This window comes from Myotis myotis, unplaced genomic scaffold (genome assembly GCF_014108235.1).
Source record: "Myotis myotis isolate mMyoMyo1 unplaced genomic scaffold, mMyoMyo1.p scaffold_m19_p_1, whole genome shotgun sequence".
Taxonomy (NCBI): Eukaryota; Metazoa; Chordata; class Mammalia; order Chiroptera; family Vespertilionidae; genus Myotis; species Myotis myotis.
Genome location: NW_023416313.1, coordinates 94,311,451 through 94,339,370, shown reverse-complemented (window position 1 = coordinate 94,339,370; position 27,920 = coordinate 94,311,451). Strand labels below are relative to the sequence as shown.

The window sequence follows — 27,920 nt, the reverse complement described above, 5'->3', positions numbered from 1 at the left end:
AGAGGGCACAGGCCAGGCCGAGGGAACCCACCAGTGCATGATCGAGGCTGGGGAGGGACACAAGAAGTTGGCCAGCCAGAGAGGGACCTCAGGAGGACTCAAGGGCATGTCCGGCCCATCTCACTCAGTCCTGATTGGCTGGACCCCAGCAGCAAGCTAACCTACTGGTTAGAGTGTCTGCCTCCTGGTGGTCAGTGCATGTCATAGGGAGTGATTGAATGGCCTTAGCATATCATTAGCATATTATGCTTTGATTGGCTGAACAGATGACTGGATGACCGGACACTTAGCATATTAAGCTTTTATTATATAGAATGGGGATGTGGGGGAAATCTGAAAACAAAAATCTGTGTTCCAAGAACAATGAAGAATAAAATAAGAAGAAAGCAACTGTTTAAGAATCAGAGTTGTCACCCCAAATTTTCACATTATTAATAGTCAAACAATTTAAGCCTCATAAATGTTATTAGAAAGAACCATGGAAAATTTGAGACAGACAGAACTGTGGTGGGATGACCCCTACCACCAACCCTTGTTGAGGAGTCTGCCTCAGTTCCTTCATTCAACAATGACCTATTCCTGAGGTCCAATAGAACTAGTTAGAACTAGTTGAAAACAACTGACCAGCAAATTTGAAGACTGTATATTCAGTTGTCTACAATGTAAGTAATAAATGGGTTTTATTATTTTTTGACCATGGAAGGTGCAACTAAGTTTATTCTCTCTGACAATTTGCAATCTAAAAATGTTAAAAATTATTAATAACCCTTAACATTTAAAAAATGTAATATTTTAACTTAAATGTAGTGGGCATGGATTAAGGCAAGAGGGGAAGTGTGAAAAAGTAAATGGATAATATTTTTAGTGTATATTAGAAATTCTTTGAAGAATAATTACATAGTCTTAATATTTTCTTTAAAGGAGACATACATCCCCACCATTTTCTTTTTAAAATATATTTTTATTGATTTCAGAGAGGAAAGGAGAGGGAAAGACAGAAACATCAATGATCAGCTGCCTCCTGCACACCCCGCAGTGGAGATTGAGCCCACAGCCTGGGCCTGACGAGGAATTGAACTGTGCCCTCCTGGTTCATAGATCAATGCCCAACCACTGAGCCACATCCTGCCAGGCGATTCCTACCATTTTAAAAATAAGAAACTTTCTGCCATATTGAGAAGTAAGCCAACATGTTTATGTTTATTTGTCTCTTCTTTTATTATTTATTTACTAGAGGCCTGGTGCATGAAATTCATGCACTCAGGAGGGGGGTGTCCCTCCGCCCAGCCTGTGCCCTCTTGGAGTCCAGGAGCTCTTGGGGGATATCTGACTGATAGCTTAGGCCCGGAGCAGGCCTAAGCCAGCAGTCAGACATCCTTAGTGCTGCTGCAGAGGTAGGAGAGGCTCCTGCCACCCCTGCTGTGAGCCTGGCTTCTGTCTGAATGGCGCACCCTCTGTGGGAGTGCACTGACCACGAGGGGGAAGCTCCTATGTTGAGCGTCTGACCCCTGGTGGTCAGTGCACATCATAGTGACTGGTGGTTCTGTTGTTCAGTTGATTTGCATACTAGCCTTTTATTATATAGGATTGTTATAGTAATGTTAACACATTGTGGACCGATCACAAAAATTCTTGCTTCATATTACACAGTGTTTTACAAAGTATCATACTTTAAAAAGATATTAGCTTGTAAGAACATGTAATTAATAACTTCAAAATGCAATGGGTATTTAATTTTAAAGTGTGTCTTTAACATTTATGTAAAACATTTTTTGTACTCATTCAATAGAAACTTATCTGGCCGCTGGGTAAAGCTAGCAATAAAACTACTAGTCCACAATATGTTAATATAGTTAGCCCTAGCAAAAGCTACATGCATGGACAAAAAACATGCTCATATATCTTTTACTTAAATATATATATATATATGCAGCCCTGGTCAGTGTGGCTCAGTTGGTTGTGTGTCATTCAGTGCGCTCACTGAAAGGTTGCTGGTTTGATTCTCAGTGAGGTTTCATCCTTGGTTGGGGCATGTGCAGGAGGGAGCCCATTGATGTTTCATTCTCATGACAGTGTTTCTCTGTCTCTCTCTTTCCCCAAAAATCAACTAAAGGAAAAGAAATATGTAATTACATTGAAGAAAATTTGGCAAATAGAAGAAAAATATATCCCCAATAGTACCATCAACCCAGTGTAAATACTGTAATATGTTGCTATAGCATATAGCTTCTTTTTCTCTGCATTTTTATTTGCATAACTACTACTAATCTTGTTTGGTATTAATAGTATATGATTATGTCAGTTGTTATTGCACAATAGAAGGTGTAATTTTTTTAAAAAAATTTAATATATTTTTATTGATTTCAGAGAGGAAGGGAGAGGAAGAGAAAGATAGAAATATCAATGATGAAAGAGAATCATTAATTGGCTGCCTCCTGCATGCTCCACACTGGGATCAAGCCCACAACCCAGGCATATGCTCTGATTAGGAATCGAACCCTGACGTCTGGTTCATGGTTGACGCTCAACCACTGAGCCACTCTGGCCAGGCAGAAGGTGTAATTTTTAAGAATTAATCTTTTTTGCCCTGGCTGGTGTGGCTTAGTTGGTTGGAGCATCATTCTAAGCACCAAAAGGTTGCCAGTGCGATTTCCAGTCAGGGCACAACTTAGGTTGCGGGTTCAATCTCTGGTGGGGGAACATACAGGAGGCAACTGAATGATGCTTCTCTCATACATCAATGTTTCTCTTTATCTTCCTCCCTCTCTTTCCCTTTCTCTCTAAAATTAGTAAAACATATCAAACATATCCTTGTGTGAGGATTTAAAAAAATACTTCCTGAAGATTCACTTAAAATTTAAAATGAGGCTAAGATATTTTCAGATATGAAAGATAAATTCTTGGGTCACTGTTTTTTTTTTTTTCTGAGCACCTAGCAGAGTCTTTTAGAACAGATAATGTTTTACTCTATTATTCTGCTTCCTCAACATCTGGTCAAGTTTCTAGCACATAGTAAGCACTTAATGAACACTCAAGGACTAAAGGAAGAGAGGAAAATATGCACTTATACTAAACACAAAAGAGGACAGAATTACATGAGGATGCTTTTGGCTGTAAGTTACAGAATTATCAACTACAAGTGGCTCAAACAATAAGGACATTTTAAATTTCAAACTAGAGGCTCCATGCACGAAATTCATGCAGTGGGGGGAGGGGAGATAAGTGTCCCTCAGCCCAGCCTGCACCCTCTCCAATCTGGGACCCCTTGGGGGATGTCCGACTGCAGGTTTAGGCCCTGTGGGATCGGGCCTAAACTGGCAGTCAGACATCCCTCTCACAATCCGGGACTGCTGGTTCCTAACCACTCGCCTGCTGATTGCTCCTAACCACTTCTGCCTGCCAGCCTGATTACCCCCTAACCCAGGGGTGGGCAAACTTTTTGACTTGAGGGCCACAATGGGTTCTTAAACTGGACCGGAGGGCTGGAACAAAAGCATGGATGGAGTGTTTGTGTGAACTAATATAAATTCAAAGTAAACATCATTACATAAAAGGGTACGGTCTTTTTTTTTTTTAGTTTTATTCATTTCAAACGGGCCGGATCCAGACTGTGGGCCGTAGTTTGCCCACGGCTGCCCTAACCACTCCCCTGCCAGCCTGATTGACACCTTACTGCTCCCCTGCCAGCCGGATCGCCCCCACTGCCCTCCCCTGCAGGCCTGGTCGCCCCCAACTTCCCTTCCCTGCTGGCTATCTTGTGATGACATGGGGGCGGTCATCTGATGACATGGGGGTGGCCATCTTGTGACACGAGGGTGTGAGGGTCAATTTGCATATTACCTCTTTATTATATAGGATGACAAAAGTTCAGAATCAGGGCAGCTCCAAGTTTGGTTATGCAGCTGAACAGTGTCATGGAAGACCCAGGTGTTTTTCATTGTTGTACTCAGCCATCCTCAGCATATTGGTCATTTCTTTCATTATAATTGCAAGATGGATGTAGGAGTTCCAGATGCCATTAGCAGACATGTTCATGTCTAGCAAAGAGGCAGTGTTTCCTCCTGTGTATCTCTGTTTATGACTGAGGAAAACTTCTTACAGATGCTTTTTGCTGATTTCTATTCAGATCCCATTGGCCACTATTGGTTCATAAGCCCATGCCCTGGCTGACAAAGGCTGTTGGGTAGACACCAACAGTCCCTGGCATCTAAATGCCAGAGGAAGCAATAGTAGGTAAGATGAGAAAGATATGCCATAGGAGAAAGAGTAGTGATAGGAGGTAGGTTGAAAAAGCCTGTGGTATAGTAGGGTGTGCATTATGCAGATACCAGTTTTGTAGAATTGTCTAAATTTGGAGATGTAAATTATAGGAAATCACAAGCACAAAATCACTAGCTCCAATCAGGTCCTTGAATGCTTCATTACTTTCATGATAAATCTTTCTTCAATGATATCCCAGCTTTCCCCACATGTAGCATCACTACTCTAGAGAGAACAGAAGACAGTTTAGGATGGAATTGGGTAACAAATTAAAAGAACAGTGTTTGCCTTTTTAATAACATTATAGAGTTCAGGTAAAAGAGGATATAGCATTTTGTTATTTAAGAAAAATGATAAGGCCCGGCCAGAGTGGTTCAGTTGGTTGAACGTCTTCTGGTGCACCAAAGGGTTGCCAGTTTGATTCCCAGTCAGGGTACATACCTGGGTTGCGGGTTTGACCCCGAGTTGGGGAGCATCTGAGGGCAGCTGATCAATGTTTCTCTCTCACATAGATCTCTCTGTAGTTCTTTTCCTTTCTCTATGCATGTCCTTGGGTGAGGATTAAAAAAGAAAGAAAAGGATAAGCCCTGGCTGGGTAGCTGAGTTGGTTAGAGTGTTATCTCGATACACCAAGGTTGTAGGTATGATTCCTGGTCAGGGCACATACAGGAATTGACCAATGAATGCGTAAATAAGTGGAACAAATTGATGTTTCTCTCTCTAAAATCAATACATTTTAAAAAAGAATAGAATGTGTGGGGATCACAAAGATAATGGATCTTTTTTAAAGAACATTAAATTTTTATTAATAGTACTTTTAAGCAGTTGTAGTCTCCTGCATTTTCTTGACTCTCAGAAACTATGTATAAAAGTAAAAATGCATAAATATATGAACAAATCCTTATACTCTCTAGAAACAAAATGTTCAGCCATATATATATATATATATATATATATATATATATATATATATCTCCTAGGTGCCCTAAAATATATACAATAAAGCTGATATTACAACACCTGTAAAATTTAGATGGAATTGAATTAACATGTTAATAATTAACATAAAATATGAAAATTATATCTAGAAATCACATATAATATCACACTTTATATTTCTTTCCATTTTCTTTGGGTGGGATGGGGGAGAGAGAGAAACAGTGATCACCTATTTCACCTGCTGTCATGTTGGTCTTCATGCAATTGCAGTAGAATCTCAGAGATGCTTCTGGGGAATGTTACAATACTAGGTTGATATTCCAGTCTGCTGTTGCTGCTGTCTTTTTTTAAAAGAAACATTTTTATCTGCCTCTGGTTCTTTATATTACATATTGACTTCTCATTGTATTTCATATTTCACACTAGATTTTTTAAATTGAAACATATTTGCTAATCAATGTAGTGTTAATTTGTAGAAGTCTGTCATCTACACCAGCATTGAAAGCAGCTGGCACATACGGACCTTCCATTAATACTTGTTTAATGAAAGAATGAATGGTTTATACAATATTGGGACTTCTAAGATAGTTGTAATAATTTAAGAAAAACAAATATTGGATGCTAACTTGTATTTTCTAACATTATTCCCTTTTAGATAATGTGGTAGTACCCATCTTTTGAAAAATTAAACACCATATATTTTTTAAAGATTTTAAGTGATATGCTGAATGGATAGTTTGGCTATTAAGACATAAATTGTCAGGGCACAACATATGTGGAAAAATTAAAATATAATTTGAAAAGAAGAGATTATAGATATGGGTATCTGTGATTAAGTAAGGGAAGCCATGAATATAATGAAAGTAGAATGTTGTAACTATGTGTTGTGCTTTATGCTTCTCAAAAGATGTCTTTCTACATACATATTATATGGGTCTGCCTATTTCTCATTATCTAAAATTTAAAATGTGTTATTTTTATAGCTGTTATTCTTGGGCACACAGTAAATCAATGTGTATATTCAAAAAATGTTTGTTTCTGACAAGTAAAATGGTTAAGATAAATATCTTAACATCAACATTTATATATATTAAAGTATGCTGTTTAGTCATAGATCTCATTTTGAAAGTGTTTTTATATGTATAATAAAAATGCACCTTTTAATTTTATATAATATTTTTAAAAACTCTTTTAAAAATACTGTAAGATGAATGGAATTTAAAACTCAACATTATTAGCACACGATTCATGTTAATGTTTACTCATGTAAATAGTACAAAATACTGCCTAATTAGTGTGGTTGGTAAATTTTTGGTACTTTTTCTGTTATTGTAAACCATGCATAAAAAGCTTGCTTACCGAGAAGTGCAGAATTGTCAGAGCTTAAACAGCTGACATCTGCTTACTCTCTTAAAAAAAAAAAAAAAAAAAAAAAAAAAAAGAATAACAAGCCATTTCAGCCTAATCTACCTCAAATGTGTTCATGTAAATGGAGGTCCATCTATTGACCTGTATTCTTTTCAGCTCAGGATTGGTCCACATGGTTTATGAAACCAGGAAGGCTGATTTGAAATGCAGATGTCGAGACAGTGAAGTACCCTCCCCTTTTTTTCTTTGCTGTATCTGTCAGGGAGAAAAATGGCTTGCACAAGGGTCAGTCACCCATACTCACTTAATTACTTTTCTTGGACCCACAGAACTGTCACAAGCTGTGGTGGATGTGGAGCAGTTCCTCTGTTAGTACTTTGTATCCAGGAGCCAGAAATTGCTTTGAAAAGGATTGCTGCTTCGGACCTCAGTGATATTTCAAAGCATTCTCCAGAGTTAGCACAGACAGTCGTGGATGCAGGAGCTACTGCTCACTAAGCCCAGATGATTCTGAACCCTGCTGCTAAATTAAAGGTATTTAAAGATAAGTTAAAAAACAGATTTCTGTTAATCTAATGGAAAATGTGTATGGTTTAATATATTTTCAAAAATAATTTATAAATTATTATTGAAAACAGATGTGACTATATTATGTATTTAGTGTGTGGAAATTATGCTGTAAGGATTATATAATAAAGACATGACTGGGGAAAATTTGTGCAATGTTAAAAATTAGAGGTAGCATTAGTACTAACATTAATTGCTAAAATAAGGAATCACATTAATGATTGAATCTCATTAATCAGGGTGGGAAGGCACCTAAAGGTTTTCTAGCTCACCACTAATTATATTTAAATTTCTTATGAAAATTGTCATATTTATGTTTGTTTGTTTTTTATAGCTTTCTAAAATCTGATTTTCAGTTAATAGTCACCAATTATACTTTTGTATGCTAATAATTCGTTATATCCTATAAGGTTTTGAAATTGCTAATGTTAACTAAGCATACACAGAAAGTTCTTTGAAATGTTACAGCATCATACCAAAAGTAAGATGTTAGTTCTGCCTGATCTTTTTTGTACTATATTGCCACATGTATTGTAAATTAATGATTTAAGTACTACATAATTAAGAAATAGAATTTACCCAGAAGTCATATTCTTTGATCATCTGTGATAGAGATTTAAATAGTCCACAGAAAACTAAGACATTTAATTTGGAAAGCAGGGAATTTAAGAAATTCAGTATTTAGGTATAAGACTAGGATGAGAATGTCTCAAAACTCAGAAATCTTAAGTTATGTTACAAATGTAATTGTTTTTTCTTTTTATAAAGGAATTTGACCATATTAAGCTATTTAAGTTATATCTGATCTCTGCAGTGGACTCTATGTGATGCTTTGTTTTATTTTGGTTTTCGCTTGACAGCCTCAGGTCCTTTCCACTCTCGGGTGGCAAAACAGTCTGTGGGTCTGGCAGAAATGGTGGCTAAAGCAGAGATTTTTCCAGTTGTACCTACCTGCCTGAGAGACAAAGATGAATACGTGAAGAAAAATGTTTCTATTTTAATTAAGAAGATTGCACAACATACACCCAAGGTAAAAATAAAAAGGTTTTTAAACACAATAATATTAGTTAGTTTTCTTTGTAAAGTAAAACACCAGTTTGTATACAAGGCCCAGGTGCTGTGCCACACGATTTGGCGAGGTCAGGGCTTCTCATTGTGAGCACTTTGCACATTTTGGACTAGATAATTGTTGTATGGGACTGCCCTGCACACTGTAGGATAAATATTTAGCAGCATCCTTGGCCCCTGCCAGTAGCATCTTTTTTCACTGTGACAGTCGAAAGTGTCTCCATATGTTGCCAAATATTTCTCAGGGGACAAAAGTGTCCCTTGTTGAGAACCTTACTGGGTTAAATCAATGGAGTTTGAGACAGAAATCTCAGTTTCTAATCATTTCCTGCTTTCCATTTCTAGATTGTGGGGACTGTAGACCTTTGCCATTCTTGTCATTTTAGGTCAGCTGGGAATAGTAAGAGGTTGTCCAGTTCCAGAGGGGAGAGACCACCAGGCCCCTAGCCCAGAGTGACTCCTCTAGTAGCTGCTCTTATGTGGTGGTTCCCCCTCTGAGTTCTTAGATGCCAAAGGAATAGGGTGGATTCTGCAGTTGTATCTTTTTCCTGTGTATGTTACGACTAATCAATTTCATTTCACTAAAGTTTAAAGTCCTCATTCTTTATTTCACCTAACATCTTGGTTGAGATTTCTTATTTTTAAAGTGTAAATAGCTAGTAACCATTGTTCGCAAGGGGGATAATTAGGCTAGGATACTTCAAGTCTGACATTGTCGTTCAGCATTCAGTGAGTAATCTGCTTCATACTCACAATTGTGATTGGGGCTTTCAGTAGTTAGCTAGTTATGAACTAGCCCTAGGCTTAGTGTCTAGGTGAGGAATTTTGACATCTATTAGAATAGGGATAAAAGTTGTGCCATAGCTGCATGAAAATTGAAGCACAGAATAAGCTCCATACAGTGGGTATATTTGTACATTCAAAATAGGATTATTATACTTGTATATTTCTTTAATAAGTAGAGTAATTTCACTAAATCATATTTCAAATTTCACCAGGTGTTTTTAGGTCATAAGTAAAAATGTTTGGCAATATTAAATCCATGTTTAAAGATCATCTTATGCTTTACAGTCACAATTACCGCACTCTCCTTCCTTTCCCTTAACATCAACATTTCCCTTAGCTTTCGCAGCTGACAGTGAACGCAGCAGTTGCCGCCATGATTGACTGCATTGGATCTTGCAAAGGAAACATAAGGCATCATGATGCTTGGTTACGTGGCGGCTCATTCTGAGAACCTGGCAATGGCGGTGATCATTAGCAATGTTTGTTCTTGCTTGCTTTTCATCTAGTTATTGCAGTGAGATATTCTAAGACAGAACCATAGTAATACTCTCCCATAGATTATAAAATGTAACTGACCAGAGTGAAAGGAACCTGAAGAATTTTTCAGCCTGTTTTCAAGGCTAATTAGTAAGTTTCTAAAAGCAATGTTTGAAGTAAGCTTTACTTTGTAGGCAGTTTAAAGTTTTACTCAGTATTTAATATCTACAAAATATCCATACCTCTGAGTATTAGTATTACTTGTATTGAAATATTCAGTGTATTTGTATCCTGAAGGACTGACTATATATTTACAAATATGTAAAGCATACTTTGATTAAAGAAAACTGTTACAAATTACATGCCTAGTGGTCATTCTCCCCTTATCTGTCATTTGGGTAGGAGATGACAATGGCTGGGACATCCCTTTATATCCACTGTCCTTCAGCTTTCATGAACTAAATTTCTCTTTTTAGATGTAGGCAATTCAGAGCACCTGTCAGACAGTGATGTTTTGTGTCCTTGCTCTAGAAATTTGACCTCATTTCAATTTACAACTTGGTATTAACCCACCATACGGTGTAGTCCTGACACATAGTAGGTGCTCAGAGATATTGACTGAATTATGGATAAGGATTAATCTCCCGAGGAGCGCTGCAGGGGCTGTGTGCTTACAGTGTCTCCACCAGCCCTCTAGGGTGTGGGTTTCTTATCAGCACAGAAAGCCTGCTGCGGTATGTTAAACAGAAGTGTGGATTTTTTTTTTTTCTTTTTTTTAGCCCTCGCTAATCCTCAGACTAAAAGGGAGCCTCAGATCTTTATTTCCTACCTATTCCTTGATAATTCTTTGCTTTGCTCGCTTTTTATCCTACGCTTTTCCTTTTGTTCTATTACCAAAGACTATGATAGTGACTCGAACAGGAGTGCTGCTTCTGAAGGGTCACTGTGGGGATATTACTGGGATTTTTGATTCTTGGTTCTTTTGTGGATCGCAGAAAGCTTATACATAGGAAAAATGATGAAAGAAGCAGCAATTGCTTTTGCTTCCTGTATTTCCTCCCCAAACTAACCAAGAGGTGCCCCCCTCCTTTGTTGAAGAGGCTGCTGGCCTCTCCCACCTCCGTGGCTCAGTCAGTTGAAGATCAAGGTGGCAGCAGCAGTTTGAATCAAACTGCACTGTTCTGTGTTCTTCTTTTTCCTACATAGTATTCTAAAGACTAAAAATACTTCACATGTACACAATACTTAGAAATTTTCAAATCACATTCTTGTTTCTTATCTCGTTTGCTATTCATAATTACTGAGGGTGAGGTGGAGGAGGCTGACTTCTTTTCCCCTTGCTTCTTCAGTCTTGATATGTCCCAGAGTATGAACTTTCTGGAAAGTTCCCTCATCCTGAAGACAGTTCCAACCTTTCGTATTGTCAGACAAACATTTTTAGTTGGAAAAAAAGAAGTCAGTGAAGAAATATGGTGGGTATCTTCAGGGAATTGGTTTTAATAACCAAATTTAAAGTCACAGAGAAAAAAATGTATATGATCATTTGGACTTTGCTATGGTAGCATAGCAGTGTGACCTTGACTTTAGTGGTACTAAAAGGTGATAATTATTATAGTCTCAAATTAGTTAGAAAGTTATTCCTATACAGAATCTGGAATTGTAATTTGATTTGGCAACTTGATTCTTCCTTAGATATAGAAACAGATGTATTTGAGGCCCTTTAGTTAATTCTGTTTTATTTAGATAAAACTGAAGCCTAAAGTGCAAAATACAAGCATGCACTATCTGTGTAACAAAAGTAATCCTTTCTACTTTGACAATCATGTTAAAATGGGCAAAACTACCATTTAAAAGTTGACCAAAATTAATGGAAATTTAATTACTAGTGTAGGAAAGGTTCTAGTAAATATAATTCATCTAAATGTTACTTAAATAGAATTCTGGCTCACATTATTCATTGGATTTCAAATCTCTAGTAGTTATTGTGTTGTCAGATCTGTTATACGTAGTGAAAAGGCAATTTTAAAGTATTCTAAATTAACATTTTAACAAAGAAAAATAAAAGGTTTTAAAATCTAAGCGTCTAAAATTTGTCCCAGTGGAATCTTGTTTTACCTACATACTAATCTGTGGCTTCTGTTGTTTGGTTAAATGCTTCTGTATTTGGCGAGTAAATACTAGCAGAGGTAGAGTAGTTGGATTGTAACAGATCATTAAGGTAAATTAGTTCTAGTCATTTTATTGACTTGAAAAATGACAGCCCCTGTGCTGTGCTTGCTTATTGAACCATCTAGGAAGAAAGGATCAAGGCCAAATGATTTCTTCTAATGTTTGAGAGACACGGGAGACTATTTAATCCTGCTCTGGTTTCATAACACTTGTTCTGTTGATCGGCGCTGCAGGGTGTGCCCCAGTTGTCAGTCTGCTTGTCAGAAGAACCAGAAGATCACGTTAGGGCTGCCACTGCCTGGGCCGTGGCACAGATCGGGAGACACACTCCGGAGCATGCACGGGCCGTCGCAGTCACAAACACTCTGCCAGTGCTGCTTTCTTTGTACATGTCACAGAAAGCTCTGAGGATCTTCAAGTAAAAGTAAGTGCTTAATTCTTACTGTCTCATGAAGATTTGTTAGATTTGAATGCATATGTAATTTAAAATGTCTTAATTTTCATTTTGGACAATTTTGCTGTTATGAGTCAAGAAATACAAATTTATCAGAAGAACTGAGGGGAGTCTTCTTTGAAAATGGGTTGCCCTTGTCTCTGAAAATCAGTGACATGTTTTAAAGAAAGGTCTCTGCAGGTGCAAAGTTGTTTATAAAATGAATGTCTGGTTGTTGCCTTCTACATTCCTGCTGACTTTTCTTATAAAAGATGAATTGAAGAATAATAGGATTTTGAAGTTAGAATTGGATGCAGACAACTTTAGTCTATCTTACATTAAAAAATTCAATCCAGCCCTGGCCGATGTGGCTCAGTGGTTTAATGCCAACCTATGAACCAGGAGGTCAAGGTTTGATTCCCAGTCAGGGCACATGCCCGGTTGTGGGCTGGATGCCCAGTAGAGGGTGTGTTTCTCTCTCTCTCTCCCTTTCTTTCTCTCTAAAATCAATAAAAATATATTTTACAAAATATTTTTAAAAAATTGAGTCCAGAAGAATTTAAGGTGCTTTCCAATGTATAATATAACTGAGCAGGGGGTATTTCTGAAATCCTGATCCACCTCTCCTAACTACAAGTCTGCCTGGTTTTTTTAAGTATATGTCTTAAATTTGTTCTTTAAAAGAAAAATGCCCATAGTATTCACCAAATTAAACATTTTAAAATATGCATTTTTAAAAATCCAACTTTCTGAAAAAATATTATTAGCTACTAAAATGATTCACAGAACATGAATATAAAGTAGGATGGGTTAATTATGAAATTTCAAAGAAAGAAAATGTTTTCCAGCACACTACCTTATTAGGAAAACATGTAACTTTTTGAAAACAACTTTTAGAATTGACTTGGATTAGAGTTCACAGAAAAGACAATAATTAAAAATGAAATTAACAATAGTAAGTTAAATAATATTTAAATGTAATTAAATCAATAAATTAACAAGTAAGAAAACACTCTTGCTGAAACAACTTTAAATGATACAATGAAGCAGGCAGTTTATTAGAACCGTATAGTTCAGGGACTCTGACAGTTGTGTATATAGTGAACCATTTATTTAATTATTAATTTATATATTTATAAATTTAAAATTTTATAATTTATAAATTTTATAAAAAGGAACTTATGTATATTTGGTTATGTTTACCTGTTATTTCTCTACAAATTCATTGAGTGAAGTTGATTTCTAAGATTAAAGTGTGTGTGTTTTTTCATTTTTTATAAGACTTTCTGGATTTGGGGCTTCCCTTATATTTCTCTGATGTTGAGTGCCTTCCCTGACAATGCTTGGTAGGAAGAGTAAGACTGACAATGTGCTAAGGCCTTTTCCAATTTAACAAATCCTGTGATTCATGACTTTCTGGTTGAGAAATCACAACTCCATTTTCAGTTTTGAGTTGCTCAGTACAGCTTATTTACATATACAATTACATATACAATTTTAACCTATATATGTATTTCTCTTTTGGCCTCGAATTTCTTTAACTCACTATCATTACTGTTTTTCCTTTCTCCCTCTTCCCTTCCCATTCCCCAAATTCCTCTTCTTTCCTCTTCCCTCGTCCTCACTTTACACCCTTCTACCCCTTACCTCAGGTGGTCCAATGACTATGGCCTCCTCTGCAGGGTCTTTATAGGCATAACCTGTGCTTCCCAGGCTATAATAGTGGTTATATTCAACTTCTGGATTATCAACAGATCCATTATGATTATCCTAAAAAAGTCTGTATCATTTTCACATTCCTGAACTTAGCAACATTTATTTTCCTGTAAGTTTTGGAAATAAAGGGATACATGAATTAGAGCATGAATAATTCATAGTAGAAGCAATAGTAAATCTAGCTGAGAAACCCTTGCAAATAGACTCTTAGGTAGCACTATACAGGGGTGGACAAAAGTAGGTTTACAGTTGTAATACAAATAAATAATGCAATAATTAACAAATAATAATACAAGAATAAACTCCGTTTCACATACCCACTACTGAAAACCTACTTTTGCTCACCTTGTATACATCTCTTTTTTTGTTTTGATTAAGGTATTACATATGTGTTCTTATCCCCCATTGTCTACTTCTCATATACTACAAGTTTATATAACTTGGTTTTTAATGAATTATTATGGTATTATGATGTATAAATATCACTGGAGTAAAAGTAAGATGATTTTATTGTGTTTTATTTTAACAAAGGTGATTTTAGTAAAACATTTAGGTTTAGAAATGAAGGTTTCTTCTGTCTACATTTGAGACCATAATTACTTTAAGGAAATACACTGGGTGTTAAATTAAATTATATTAATCATTGTCCTATTAACAATCTTCTAAGGCTTTAAATCCATTCAAATATTTTCTTAATGTAGGGACTTCATCATCCTTTTTTTTCTTCCTCAAGGTATCTTAGATTCTATCAGTTGTTGGATGAGAATCCAAGTTTGTTGATTTCACACTATCTCAGGAGGGGAAAATTCAACCAGGAGCTTCAGGAACTGTCTAATAGTATTTCTCATTTACTCTGTGGCAGCTTTCAAATTATAAGGCCATGTTGAAGTTTATTTTGTGCCAAAGGCATGTCAACTTCTTAAGCACTCTCTAATTGGTTCTGATCTAAGAGAACTAATGAGCAGCCCCTTGAACTTTCCTGTATATTTTTACATAACCTTACTATCTGCCTGTGCCTATATTGTATCAAATACCTGATTAAAAATTGAAAAAATACATCTTTTATTTAATAGCTTTCCTATATATTTTTAAAAAATATTCAGGCAATTCCATTTTCATTTGTTTTGATTTAGAAACATCCTATTAAAATGTTCCATGTTAATTTTGGCATTTGAATAAGTTCATTCTATCACCTTAGTTATAAAACTATTTCTAAGATAATTATTTGCTTTATTGTGTTCTTATCATGATGGTTGGCCCTTTAATTTTTTAGCAGCTTTCTTGAAATTATATATATGATTTCAAGCAAGCTGCTAAAAAATGGCTAACTATAATTTAACCATTTAAAGTGTACAGTTCATTGGCTTTTAGTATATTCAGAATTGTGCAACCATACTGCAGTCTAATTTTAGAACATTTTTATCACCCCCCATCACTCTGTATCTTCCCTATCTAGCCCCAGGCAACCATTAATTTACTTTCTGTATTTGTCTCTTCCAGGCATTTAATTTAAATAGAATCATACAATATATGTGGCATATTGTGCCTGGCTCCTTTCACTTAGCATAAGTTTCAAGGCTCATTCTTGTATAGCACATGTTGATATTTTGTTCCTTTTTATTGAAAATTAATATTCTATTGTATTGATATACATTTTGTTTAGCCATTTACCAATAGACGAACACTTGGATTATTTGTACTCTGACTATTATGAATAATGTAGCTATGAACATTATTAGACACATTTTTATGTGGCTTATTTTTATTTCTCGTGGGTACATACTTAGTAGTGTAATTGCTAGCTCATATGATAACTGTTTAACATTTTGAGGAACTACCAAATTGTTTTCCAATGTGGGCAGCATTTTGTATTCCCATCAGCAATGTGTGTGGATTCCAATTTTCCACATCCTTGCCAACACTTACCATCTTTGTGTTTTTATTTATAGCATTTCTAGTGGGTCTGAATTGGTATCTCATTGTGGTTTTGATTTGTATTTACCTAATGGTTAAAGATGTTGAAAATATTTTTATTTGCTAATTGTCCATTCATATATCTTCTTTGGAGAAAGGTCTAATTAGACCATGTGCCCATTTAAAAATTTGGCTACTCTTGAGTTATAAGGATTCTTTATGTATTATGGGTACAAGTACTTATCAGATGTATGGTTTACAAGTATTTTTTCCCAATCTGTGGATTGTGTTATTACTTTCTTGATGGTATTGTTTGCAGAAAAAACGTTTTAAAATTATTGTTCAAAATATTATAGGTGTCGCCTTTTCCCTCCCATAGTACTCCTCCACCCAGCACCTGCCCCCTCCCCAGGCCTTCACCACTCTATTGTCTGTGTCCATGGGTTATGCGTATATGCATATAAGTTCTTTGGTTAATCTCTCCCATCCACCCCTCAAACCCTGACTTCCCGCTAAGATTCTTCAGTCTGTTCCATGTTTCTATGTCTCTGGATCTATTTTATTCATCAGTTTATTTTGGATTCTACATATGAGATCATGTGATAGTTGTCTTTCTCTGATTGACTTATTTCATTTAGCATAATCATCTCCAGGTCCCTCGATGCTGTCTCAAAGGGTAAGAAATTCTTCTTTTTATAGCTGCGGAGTATTCCGTGGTGTAAATGTACCACAGCTCTTTTTATCCAGTTATTTACTGATGGGCACTTGGACTGTTTCCAAATCTTAGCTATTATAAATTGCACTGCTATGAACATAGGGGTGCATTTATTCTTTCTGATTGGTGTTTAGGTTTCTTAGGATATATTCCTAGAAGTGGAATCACTGGGTCAAATAGAAGTTCCATTTTTAATTTTTTGAGGAAACTCCATTCTGTTTTCCATAGTGATTGTACCAATCTGCATTCCCACCAGCAATGTACGAGGGTTCCCTTTTCTCCTTATCCTCGCCAGCACTTGTCATTTGTTGCTTTGATGATCATAGCCATTCTGACAGTTGTGGAGTGATACCTCATTCTCATTTCAAATGCATCTCTCTGATGATTAGTAACTTTGAACATTTTTTCATATGTATGTCTACTTTGGAGAGGTGTCTAGTTAGGTCCTCTGCCCGTTTTTTTAAATTGGATTGTTTGTCTTCTTTTGTTAAGTTGTATGAGTTCCTTATATACATTGGAAAGTAACTGCTTATCAGATGTATCACTGGAAAATATTTTCTCCTATACAGTGGGCTCCCTTTTCATTTTCTGATGGTTACTTTTTAAAAAATATATATTTTATTTATTTTTCACAGAGAGAAAGGGAGAGGTATAGAGAGTTAGAAACATCAATGAGAGAGAAACATTGATTCAGCTGCCTCCTGCATACTCCCTACTGGGGATGTGCCTGCAGCCAAGGTACATGCCCTTGACCGGAATCGAACCTGGGACCCTTCAGTCCCCAGGCCAATGCTCTATCCACTGAGCCAAACCGGTTAGGGCTGATGGTTACTTTTGCTGTGCAGAAACTTTTTATTTTTATGGAGTCCCATTTGTTTATTTTCTCTTTTGTTTCCCTTTATACACCAATAATGAACTCTCAGATAGAGAAACTAAACAATCCCATTTACCATTGCAACAAAAAAATTAAGGTACTTAGGAATAAACTTAACCAAGGAGGTAAAAGACCTATATGCAGAAAACCTCAAGATGTTAAAAAAAGAGATAGGAGATATAAACAAGTGGAAGAATATATTGTGTTAATGGATTGGTACAATTAACATCATTAAAATGTTCATACTACCCAAAGCAATCTATAGATTGAATGCAATATAGATTTAATTCCTATTAAAATACCAATGGCATATTTCACAGATCTAGAACAAATACTTCAAAAATTTATATGGAACCAAAAAGACCCTGAATAGCAGCAGCAATCTTGAGAAAGAAGAACAAAGTAGGAGGGATCACAATATCAGATATCAAATTATACTACAAAGCCACTGTGATCAAAACAGCCTCATACTGGCACAAGAACAGGCATATAGATCAATGGAACAGAACAGAGACCCTGAAAATTGACCCAAGCCATTATGCTCAATTAGTATTTGACAAAGGAGGCAAGAGCATACAATGGAGTAAAGACAGTCTCTTCAATAAAAGGTACTGGGAAAATTGAACAGGTACGTGCAAACAAAAAAAAATGACACTAGATCATCAACTTACACCATACACAAGAATAATCTCAAAATGGATAAAAGAATTAAATGTAAGTCATTAAACCATAAAAATCCTAGAAGAAACCATAGGCAGCAAAATCTTAGACATCTCATGTAGCAGTATGTTTGCTGATACATCTCTTAGGACAGTGATGGCGAACCTATGACACGCGTGTCAGAGGTGACACACGAGCTTATTTTTTTTTGGTTGACTTTTCTTTGTTAAATGGCATTTAAATATATAAAATAAATATCAAAAATATAAGTCTTTGTTTTACTATGGTTGCAAATATCAAAAAATTTCTATATGTGACATAGCACCAGAGTTAAGTTAGGGTTTTTCAAAATGCTGACACGCCGAGCTCAAAAGGTTTGCCATCACTGTTCTAGGGCAAGGGAAGCAAAAACACTTTTAAATTTAAAAAAAAAATTTAATTTATATATTTTTTCTTTGGTTGCTATTGCATTTAGAGCCATACATAAGAACACTTTGCCTAACTCAAGGTCACAAAATTTATTCCTATGTTCCCCTTTCATTATAACTCCTTGGGCCAGAATGCTTGCAGGACAAAATTAACTTTTGAATAAGAAACATTTTCTATATTATTTTAAACAGTTTTTATTAAAAATCATCTATTAAGCAAAGCAATAATGAATAATTTTTATTATTCTCATTTTTTTGAAAATCATTTGAAATGCATACAAGTCCTTTGGTTGATCTCTCCCCCTTACCCTCACCCTCCCCTACCTTCCCTTTGAGGTTTGACAGTCTGATCGATGCTTCTCTGTCTCTGGATCTGTTTTTGTTCATCAGTTTAGGTTGTTCATTATATTCCATAAATGAGTGAGATCATGTGGTATTTATCTTTCTCTGACTGGCTTATTTCACTTAGCATAATGCTCTCCAGTTCCATCCATGCTGTTGCAAATGCTAAGAATTCCTTCTTTTTTACAGCAGCATAATATTCCATCGTGTAGATGTACCACAGTTTTCTAATCTACTCATCTACGGATGGGCACTTAGGCTGTTTCCAGATCTTAGCTATGGTGAATTGTGCTGCTATGAACATAGTGGTGCATATATCCTTTCTGATTGGTGTTTCTAGTTTCTTGGGATATATTCCTAAAAGTGGGATCACTGGGTCAAATGGGAGTTCCATTTTTAGTTTTTTGAGGAAACTCCATACTGTTCTCCACAGTGGCTGCACCAGTCTGCATTCCCATCAGCAGTACACGAGGGTTCCTTTTTCTCTGCATCCTCTCCAGCACTTGTCATTTGTTGATTTGTTGATGATAGCCATTCTGACAGGTGTGAGGTGGTACCTCATTGTTGTTTTGATTTGCATCTCTGGGATGATTAGTGACTTTGAGCATGTTTTCATATGTCTCTTGGCCTTCCTTCTGTCTTCTTTCAAAAAGTATCTACTTAGTTCCATTGCCCATTTTTTGATTGGGTTGTTTATCTTTCTTTTGTTAAGTTGTATGCGTTCCCAGTAAATGTTGGAGATTAAACTCGTATCGGTGATAACATTGGCAAATATGTTCTTCCATGCAGTGGGCTTTCTTGTTGTTTTGTTGATTGTTTCTTTTGCTGTGCTAAAGCTTTTTATTTTGATGTAGTCTCATTTGTTTATTTTCTCTTTAGTTTACATTGCCCTAGGAGTGGCATCGGTGAAGAAGTTGCTTCGGCTTATGTCTGAGATTTTGCTGCCTGTGGATTCCTCTAGTATTTTTATAGTTTCCCATCTTATATTTAAGTCCTTTATCCATTTTGAGTTTATTTTTGTGTATGGTGTAAGTTGGTGGTCTAGTTTCATTTTTTTGCATGTATCTGTCCAAATTTCCCAATACCATTTATTGAAGAGTGTCTTCACTCCATTGTATGCTCTTGCCTCCTTTGTCAAATATTGAACATAATGGCTTGGGTCGATTTCTGGGTTCTCTATTCTATTCCATTGGTCTGTATGTCTGTTCTAGTGCCAGTACCAGGCAGTTTGGAGAACAGTGGCTTTGTAATACAGCTTGATATTTGATATTGAGATCCCACCTACTTCGTTCTTCTTTCTCAGGGTTGCTGCAGCTATTCGGGGTCTCTTTTTATTCCAGATGAATTTTTGGAGTTTGTTCTAGGTATGTGAAATATGCTGTTGTTATTTTAATGGGGAGTGCATTGAATCTATAGATTGCTTTGGGTAGTATGGACATTTTAATGATGTTGATTTTACCAATCCATGAACATGGTATGTTCTTACATCTGTTTATGTCTTTCTCTATCTCTTTTTTCAGTGTCCTGTAGTTTTCTGAATACAGGTCTTTTACGTCCTTAGTTAAGTTTATTTATTTTTTAAAAATATATTCTATTGATTTTTTTACAGTGAGGAAGGGAGAGGGATAGAGAGTTAGAAACATCGATGAGAGAGAAACATCGATCAGCTGCCTCCTGCACACTCCCTACTGGGGATGTACCCGCAACCAAGGTACATGCCCCTGACCAGAATCGAACCTGGTACCCTTGAGTCCGCAGGCTGATGCTCTATCCGCTGAGCCAAACCGGTTAGGGCTATTTTATTTTTAAAAAAATATATTTAATTTTAATTTTTATTTATTTATTTATTTTTATTTTATTTTTTACAGAGAGGAAGGGAGAAGGAGTGGGATAAAGAGTTAGAAACATCGATGAGAGAAAAACATTGATTCAGCTGCCTCCTGCACATCCCCTACTGGGGATGTGCCTGCAACCAAGGTACATGCCCTTGACCGGAATCGAACCTGGGACCCTTCAGTCCGCAGGCCGACACTCTATCTACTGAGCCAAACCAGTCAAGGCAAAATACACAAAGAAGAATCCTGTATTGGGACAAAGCCTGAGCAGGTAATGCTTCCCCATCAAGCTTTCTCCCAAACGTCCCCTCACTGGAGCTCTTACAAGTCTTCCTACTGAGAAACTGAGCCCTTGTGAGAAATGTCTGCTCACATCTGGAGCCTTTAAGTCATATCTAAGGTCACCATCCACATCCACAGCAACATGCTGCTCCTGTGTGAAGACCTATGGCTTCTCTCCAATTCCAAGCCAGGACAATCAGAGTGGCCCCATCTGGAGAGGTTCTTCTACTTGAGTTTCCTTCTAAATGACTAATCTAAACACCGTGACACTAAGGTTCCATCAACACTATGATGCCACTTTCCTTCCTGTGACAGAATCCATGTGGTTTTGGATTGTTCTTGCATTTAATGAAAAAACAAAACTGAATTTTAGTGCTTAAGAACTTCCTTTTAGACACTTTGAATACGAGCCTCATTCATCCCTGATGCAATCTGGGCACAGATGCCACTAGGAATGGCATCTTCATCAACCTCTAATGAGTATGCCATTAGTGCTATTTGCAGAAGATAGAGACTGTCTCCTTTAAGTTTGGTCCCTTCTCTGCTAAGTGATGTGCCTGGTATAAATCAAAACACACAAAAGCCAAGACAGAGCATAAAGGATCAGAACTGCTTTGCCAAATGAGGCAACAGGAGTCTTGACTTCCTTTTCTGCTTTGCAGTTATGCAAAGGCTCAGTGAACAGCACCAGACCTAAAATTCAAGTTACCAGGGCTGCTGCAAAGCTGGGAGCTTCATTACCAGTGAGTGCTTTCTCATCCCCGGCGGAGGTGCAGCTATACTGAAAAGGATGCACGTTAATTATGGGAGAAAGGGAAAGGATGGGGAGAACTGGCTTTTGGCAGCCCAGACAAATGCTTCACAAGAGGTGGACCCATAGCTGGCCCTAATCCTGAAAGTCATTAGAAGCCATCTGAGAAAGTGGGGCATTTAGTCGGTCAAGTTCATCCACTTGGGGCGGGTGATGCATCAATATCTCCAGGTCCTCCAAGACATCTTCTCCAGCAGCTACCAGATTAGTGAGGGATTTGCTCCGAACACATTGGAAGTCCACATGGCGACTCTTTCCTTCTTCCTTTTCCCATGACATCTGGATAAAAGGGCGCTGCACATAATTATAGATGACTTCAGATCGGCCACCAGGTCTTCTCTTAATTTTTTCTTTACCGGTAAGGTAACCTTCAATTCCAATGGGAATGTTTTTCAGGCCCTGTTACTTTAACACTGTTTTAGCAACATCCTGATTCTCAATATACTTGAAGAATCTGTAGAGCTTGGAACTATAAAGAATTTGGAAATATTCCTCTCCCATGGGTGGGGGGTGGTCTTCATCCCAGTCCACAGAATCCTCATCGGCCAGCACAACGATGTGGCACTCTCGCTCCCCTTTCTTGGCACAGCCCACCATGATGGGCAGGATCAGTTCTTCAAGGTAGTGATCAAACTGCTTGTGAGCACCATCATTAGACAGTTCATGCAATAAAGCACTCAGATCTTGACTTCGGATAGTGTTGAAGTCAAAGTTAATGCAGAGATAATCACAGGTATCTCTAAGGTCTGGGATAGAGATGCCATCAGGACAATTGAAAGACAGTTGCACTGATTCCTTCGGCAATCTCATACTCCCCTTCTTGTTGGGCCATGTGAAATTGTACTCTTTTTCTGGTCCAAACATCCTTCCCAACATGGTATCCAGGTGAGCAGTGAAAATTTGTGGATTCACCACAAAATGTGTGCCGTCTACAAGAAGTGTCACTTTCTTTGGCGCCTGGGAATGAACGTTACTGCCAAAGCCCATAGTGCTGTTTCCAAATTGTTCTGGAGCAATAAAAGGTTCATAGCTTCGTTTATTCCCACTTGGGAAGCAAGAGCCTTTGCTGTCTTCAGGAAGTGGCATTATGTGAGGGAATTGGAGACTTGCTGGCTGAGAGGCATAGTCCAATGAAACGTCATCACTCCTGGGAGTTAGCGGATAAGCAAGATTTTGAAGACCAGAAGAAGTCAGGCTACTAGTTTCTTTTTCTTGGGCTGCAGCCGAGGTTTCATCCATTAGGCAGCTGGCCTCCTGCAGCAATAACCTGTCACTCTCACTGCCATGATGAACATTCATTCTTGGACTCTATGCTGATCTGTCCAACTGATCGGAAAGAAACCTGCTGCTCCCCGCCGTGCTCCAGCCCGAATCTGCCTGGAAGGCGAGGTGCACACAGTCCATGCCAGGAGGAGCTGCCGCGGGGACTGGCCGTGCCATAGGGTGTGCGCCCCCAGCCCTGGCCGGTGTGGCCACGCCGGATTGTTGTGTTTTTATTGTCATTCATTTCCAGGATGTTTTAAATTTCTTCTTCGATCTCTTTGGTAACCCAATCATTGTTTAATAGCATGCTATTCAGCTTCCAAGTGTTTGAATTTTTAAATTGTTTTTATTGTAGTTTATTTCTAATATTATGCCATTGTGGTCTGAGAAGATGCTTGATATGATTTCAATCTTCTTGAATTTGGAGAGACTTTGCCTGTGACCCAATATGTGATCTATCTTTGAAAATGTCTCATGTGCACTTGAGAAGAACGTATATTCCATGGTTTTGGGGTGAAATGTTCTGAAGATGTCAATTAAATCCATCTGATCTAGTGAGTCATTTAGGATTGCTGTTTCTTTGCTGATTTTTTTGTCTAGAGGGTTTATCCTATGACGTCAATAGGGTATTAATGTCCCCTACTATGATTGTATTGTTGTTGATCTCTCCCTTGATATCTTCCAGGAGTTTTTTTATATATATATTTGGGTGCTCCTGCATTGGGTGCATATATGCTTACCAGGGTTATATCCTCTTTTTGTAACAATCCCTTTAGTATTATGAAGTGGCCTTTTTTATCTCTTGTGATGGCCTTTACTTTGAGGTCTATTTTGTCAGATATAAGTATTGCTACCCCAGTTTTTGTTTTCTTTTTTCATTTCCGTTTGCCTGAAAGATATTTTTTAATCCCTTCACTGTCAGTCTGTGTGAGTCCCTTGTTCTGAGGTGAGTCTCTTGTAGACAGAATATATATATATGGGTCATGTTTTTTTATTCATTTAGCCACTCAATGTCTTTTGATTGGGGCATTTAGTCTGTTTACATTTAAATTTATTATGATAGGTACTTGTTTGTAGCCATTTTTATTTTTTGTGCCTGTGTTCCGTCTTCCTTTTTTCTTTTTACACCAGTCCCTTTAGCATTTCTTGAATTGCTGGCTTGGTAGTGATAAACACCCTTAGCCTTTTTTTGTCTGTGAATCCCCTTATTTCCCCTTCAGTTTTGAATGATAGCCTGGCTCGATAGAGTCTTCTTGGATTCAGTCCCTTGCTTTGCATCACTTTGTAAATTTCCTTCCATTACTGTCTGGCCTGATGTGTTTCTGTTGAGAAATCATTTGATAATCTAATGGAAGATCCTTTGTATGTAACTTTTTGTCTCTCTCTTGCAGCCTTTAAGATTCTCTCTTTGTCCTGAACATTTGCCATCGTAATTATGATGTGTCTTGGTGTGGGTCTTTTCAGGTTCATCTTGTTTGGGACTCTCTGTGCTTGTGTGATTTTTTTTTTCTTTCCCACATCAGGGAAGTTTTCTGACATTATTTAGTCAAACAGGTTTTCTAACACTTGTTCCTCTTCCTGTCATTCTGGCACCCCTATTATTTGTATGTTGCTTCATTTCATGTTGTCCCAAAGCTCCCTGAGGCTCTCCTCCTGTCTTAATATTTTTCTCCAATTGCAGTTCAGTTTAGGTGTGTTTTGCTTCCCTGTCTTCTAATTTGCTAATTTGGTCCTCTGCTTCTCCTAGTCTACTGTTGAAACTTTCCATGGTGTTTTTTATTGCAGCTATATCACTCTTTATTTCTTTTTGATTCTTATATAAATTGTTGATTTTTTTTTTTTATCCATCTGTTTTGTGAAGTGTATGACCCTTATCCTGAATTCTTCTGACATATTGCATGCCTCCGTTTCACTTAGCTGCTTTTCTGGTGATGCCTCCTTTTCTTTCCTTTGGGTGTTTCTTTGTCTCCTCATTTTTGCTCTCACTGAAAGATCTAGGTGTTGAGTCATGCAGGGGCTGCTCCTTGGCCGGCAGCAGCGCCTCAGGCAGCAGCTGCTCCTTGGGCGGTCGTGGCAGCAGCTGCTCCTCAGTTAGTGGTGGCTCCTCTGGTGGGTGCTGCTTGCAGCAGTGGTGCTCTTCTGGCTGGCAGGGGCAGGCTGCTCACGCAGTTGCTGCTCCTCTGACAGGGGCGAGCTGCTCATGAGGCTACTGCTCTTTGGATGAGGGCAGGCTGTGCATGGCTGCTGCGCCTTGGACGTGGGTGGGCTGCGCGGCTGCTGCTCCTCAGATGGGGGCGATCTGTGTGGGTTTGCCACTCCTTGGACTGGTGCAGGCTGCTAGGAGGGCTGCTTTTCCTTGGATGGGGGCAGGCCACATGAGGCTGCCTCTCCTCGGATGAGGGCGGGCTGTGCAGGGCTTCCACTCCTTGCACTGGGGCGGGCTGCTCACGGGGCTGCTGCTCCTCAGGTAGGGGTGGGCCATGCGGGGCTGCCTCTCCTCCGATGGGGGTGGGCTGCGTGTGAGGCTGCTGCTCCTTGGACAGGGGCAGGCTCCTCCAGTGGGGGCGGGCTGCTCACAGGACTGCTGCTCCTTGGACAGGTACAGGCTGCATGCGGCTGCTGCTCCTTGGGCAGGGGTGCGCTGCTGCTCCTCAGATGTGGGTGGGCCACATGAAGCTGCTGCTCCTTGGACTGGGGCAGGCTGCTCGCAGGGCTGCTGTTCCTCAGAAGGGGGCGGGCTGCTCATGTGGTCATGGTGCCCTGGGCTAAAGCATTGGGCCAGTCAATGTGGAGCGCATTTTGGAACTCACAGGAGCCCATGCCCAGGGTGGCTGGAGTCTTGGTGACCGTGAGACCGCAGCCAAGGCAGCAAGTCTCTGGCAGGGGTGGCTGTAAAGTCCTGGGTGTTATCTGAGAGCACCCTGGGTGGAGGTGAGACTGAGCTCCCAGTAACAGCAGCTCTCCCCTTCAAAAAGGCGAAGCCTCTGTGGAAGAGCCAGCCGCCCTGGTACTGTTTGCAACAGTAGCAGAGGCTGCCTGGTTAGGCGAGCCCAGTCAGTCTGCCCCTGAAGGTCCTGAGGGATCTAACTGTGCCTCACTCACACACACACACACTCACACCCCACACGTCCACATACTCCTCTTTTGCTCCCTCACTTACTCATGCTCTCTCCCTCACTGCTGCATTCTTCCTGCCTCTGTAGTTGGGTCTGGAGTGTTATTGACCCATTCATGGATGGAGTTTCCTCTCTGGGTGTCAGGTTATGTGGCTCGCTCTCTACCACATTGGCCAAACAGGATAAAATTCACCTCGACAAGACATGACACAAAGGGAACAAAACATGAATGTGCTCATGACACCAATAACCGCAATATAAGTGACCACCAGAGAAAAGAGAATTAGGAGAAAGAGAAGAGAGCACAAATGATATCAAAGAGAGAAAAAATAGTATGAGAGAAAAGGAAAAGAAGAAAAAGGAAGTAAAAGCTAAAAAAATATATATGGGGAGAAAACACCAGAGAACAAACAGATAAACCAAAACATACAAATACCAAATACCCAGTAAAGAGGGTGGGGGCAGAATCTTATGTACAGAAAATAAGGTTAAGGAATTGGATGAATATGGGGAGGACCTCAGTTCAGTATAGAGGAAGCAGAAAGAGGATGAGTGGATAAGAAGAAAGAGAAAGAAGAAAAAAATAAATAATAAATAAATAATTTTTAAAAGTAGGATAAAATTAAAAAATTAGAATGATGAAAAAATAATGCAAAAAGAAATAGAAATAAAGAAGCAAATGAAAAAAAGGAAAATATAGAAAAAAGAAAAAAGAGATAAAATAATAATAAAAAATAAAAATGAGGGCTGGTTTAAGAGTCCCACTCTTCTGTACTGCCTGTCGCTTCTCAATTTCCTGTTGCTGGGACTGAAGGCCTCTCTTTAGGCAAGTCCCTGTGGTCTCTGAGGGACTATTCAGATTTTTTTTTTTGTATCCTTTGTTTCACTCGGGGTGTAGTCTGTGTGTGGCTATATTGGTTGCCTGGAGATTGCAGGGAGGGGCTATCTCTTCAGGAGAAAATGGCTTCCTAGGTCCGGCACATTAGGTATGACTCAGTACCAGACTTGCGGCCACCTCTTCCCAACCCTCTCCTCTCCTCTCCCAGCCTCTCCCCAGACTCCATAAGTCCGCACCTCCACACGCACCTCAGCCCTGGGTGAGTGTCTGTATTTGAAAGATCCTATGAACTAGGTTCATTGAACAAAAGCAAAGACCAAAAAGAGGAAAAGAGCTGCACCAGTGCGAGCCCCTCTCCTCCTGCCACGGCACGGCCTGGGCAGCTGTCCAGGCTGCCCTCTCTGGGCTCAGTCTCTCTTGGCTGTGGACCCAGATCTAGAACCCCCTGCTGCCAGAAGTCCTGCAGACCTTCTTTCCACAGTAAGACACTATGCCTGTCCCAAGGGACGCGGCCTCGGTAACACGCGGTTTCCCTTTGATCCTCTGGGCTCAGAGGTCTCACAGTTCTCTCAAGCCCAGATCCCTGATTTTACTATTTCTCCAGGTGTCCTCTGCCCTTCCTGGCTGCGAATTGTCTCACTAACTGTGTCTGCTTTGCCAATTCAGGGTGGATGTTATTCTATTTAGTTGCTCATTCTATCTGCTCCAGGAAAAGGCTCAGGACATGACCATCTATTCCAATGCCATTTTGTCTCTCTCCCAAAGATGTTTTTTTTCCATTGAATTTTTTTTAGGGAGAGTGGAATGAAGGAAGGGAAGGGGGAGAGAGAAACATCAATGTGAGAGAGACACATCAATTGGTCATCTCCTGTACACACACCCCAACTGGGGCCAGGGATTGAACCTGCAACCTAAGTACATGCCCTTGACCAGGTATTGAACCCATGACCCTTCAGTGCCCAGGCCAACACTCTAACCATTGAGCAACACTGGCCAGGGCTACAACAGCTTTGATCAGTGTGGACAGTCAGTTTTTTTGAAATGACAGAAAAATGAATG

At 38.7% G+C, this 27,920-nt stretch overlaps 1 protein-coding gene and 1 pseudogene across 1 annotated transcript in view; one reads left to right on the top strand and one right to left on the bottom strand.

Moving 5' to 3' along the window:
* SPAG6 (sperm associated antigen 6) overlaps window positions 1-27,920 on the top strand; it is a 77,581-nt gene that overhangs the window by 26,968 nt on the left and 22,693 nt on the right. The window contains 8 exon segments of the mRNA XM_036345150.1: window positions 6,897-6,917; window positions 6,920-7,101; window positions 7,995-8,007; window positions 8,010-8,164; window positions 9,326-9,396; window positions 9,398-9,467; window positions 11,868-12,024; window positions 12,027-12,058. Coding sequence (XP_036201043.1) covers window positions 6,897-6,917; window positions 6,920-7,101; window positions 7,995-8,007; window positions 8,010-8,164; window positions 9,326-9,396; window positions 9,398-9,467; window positions 11,868-12,024; window positions 12,027-12,058 — 701 coding nt within the window.
* LOC118674008 lies at window positions 21,720-22,943 on the bottom strand (annotated as a pseudogene).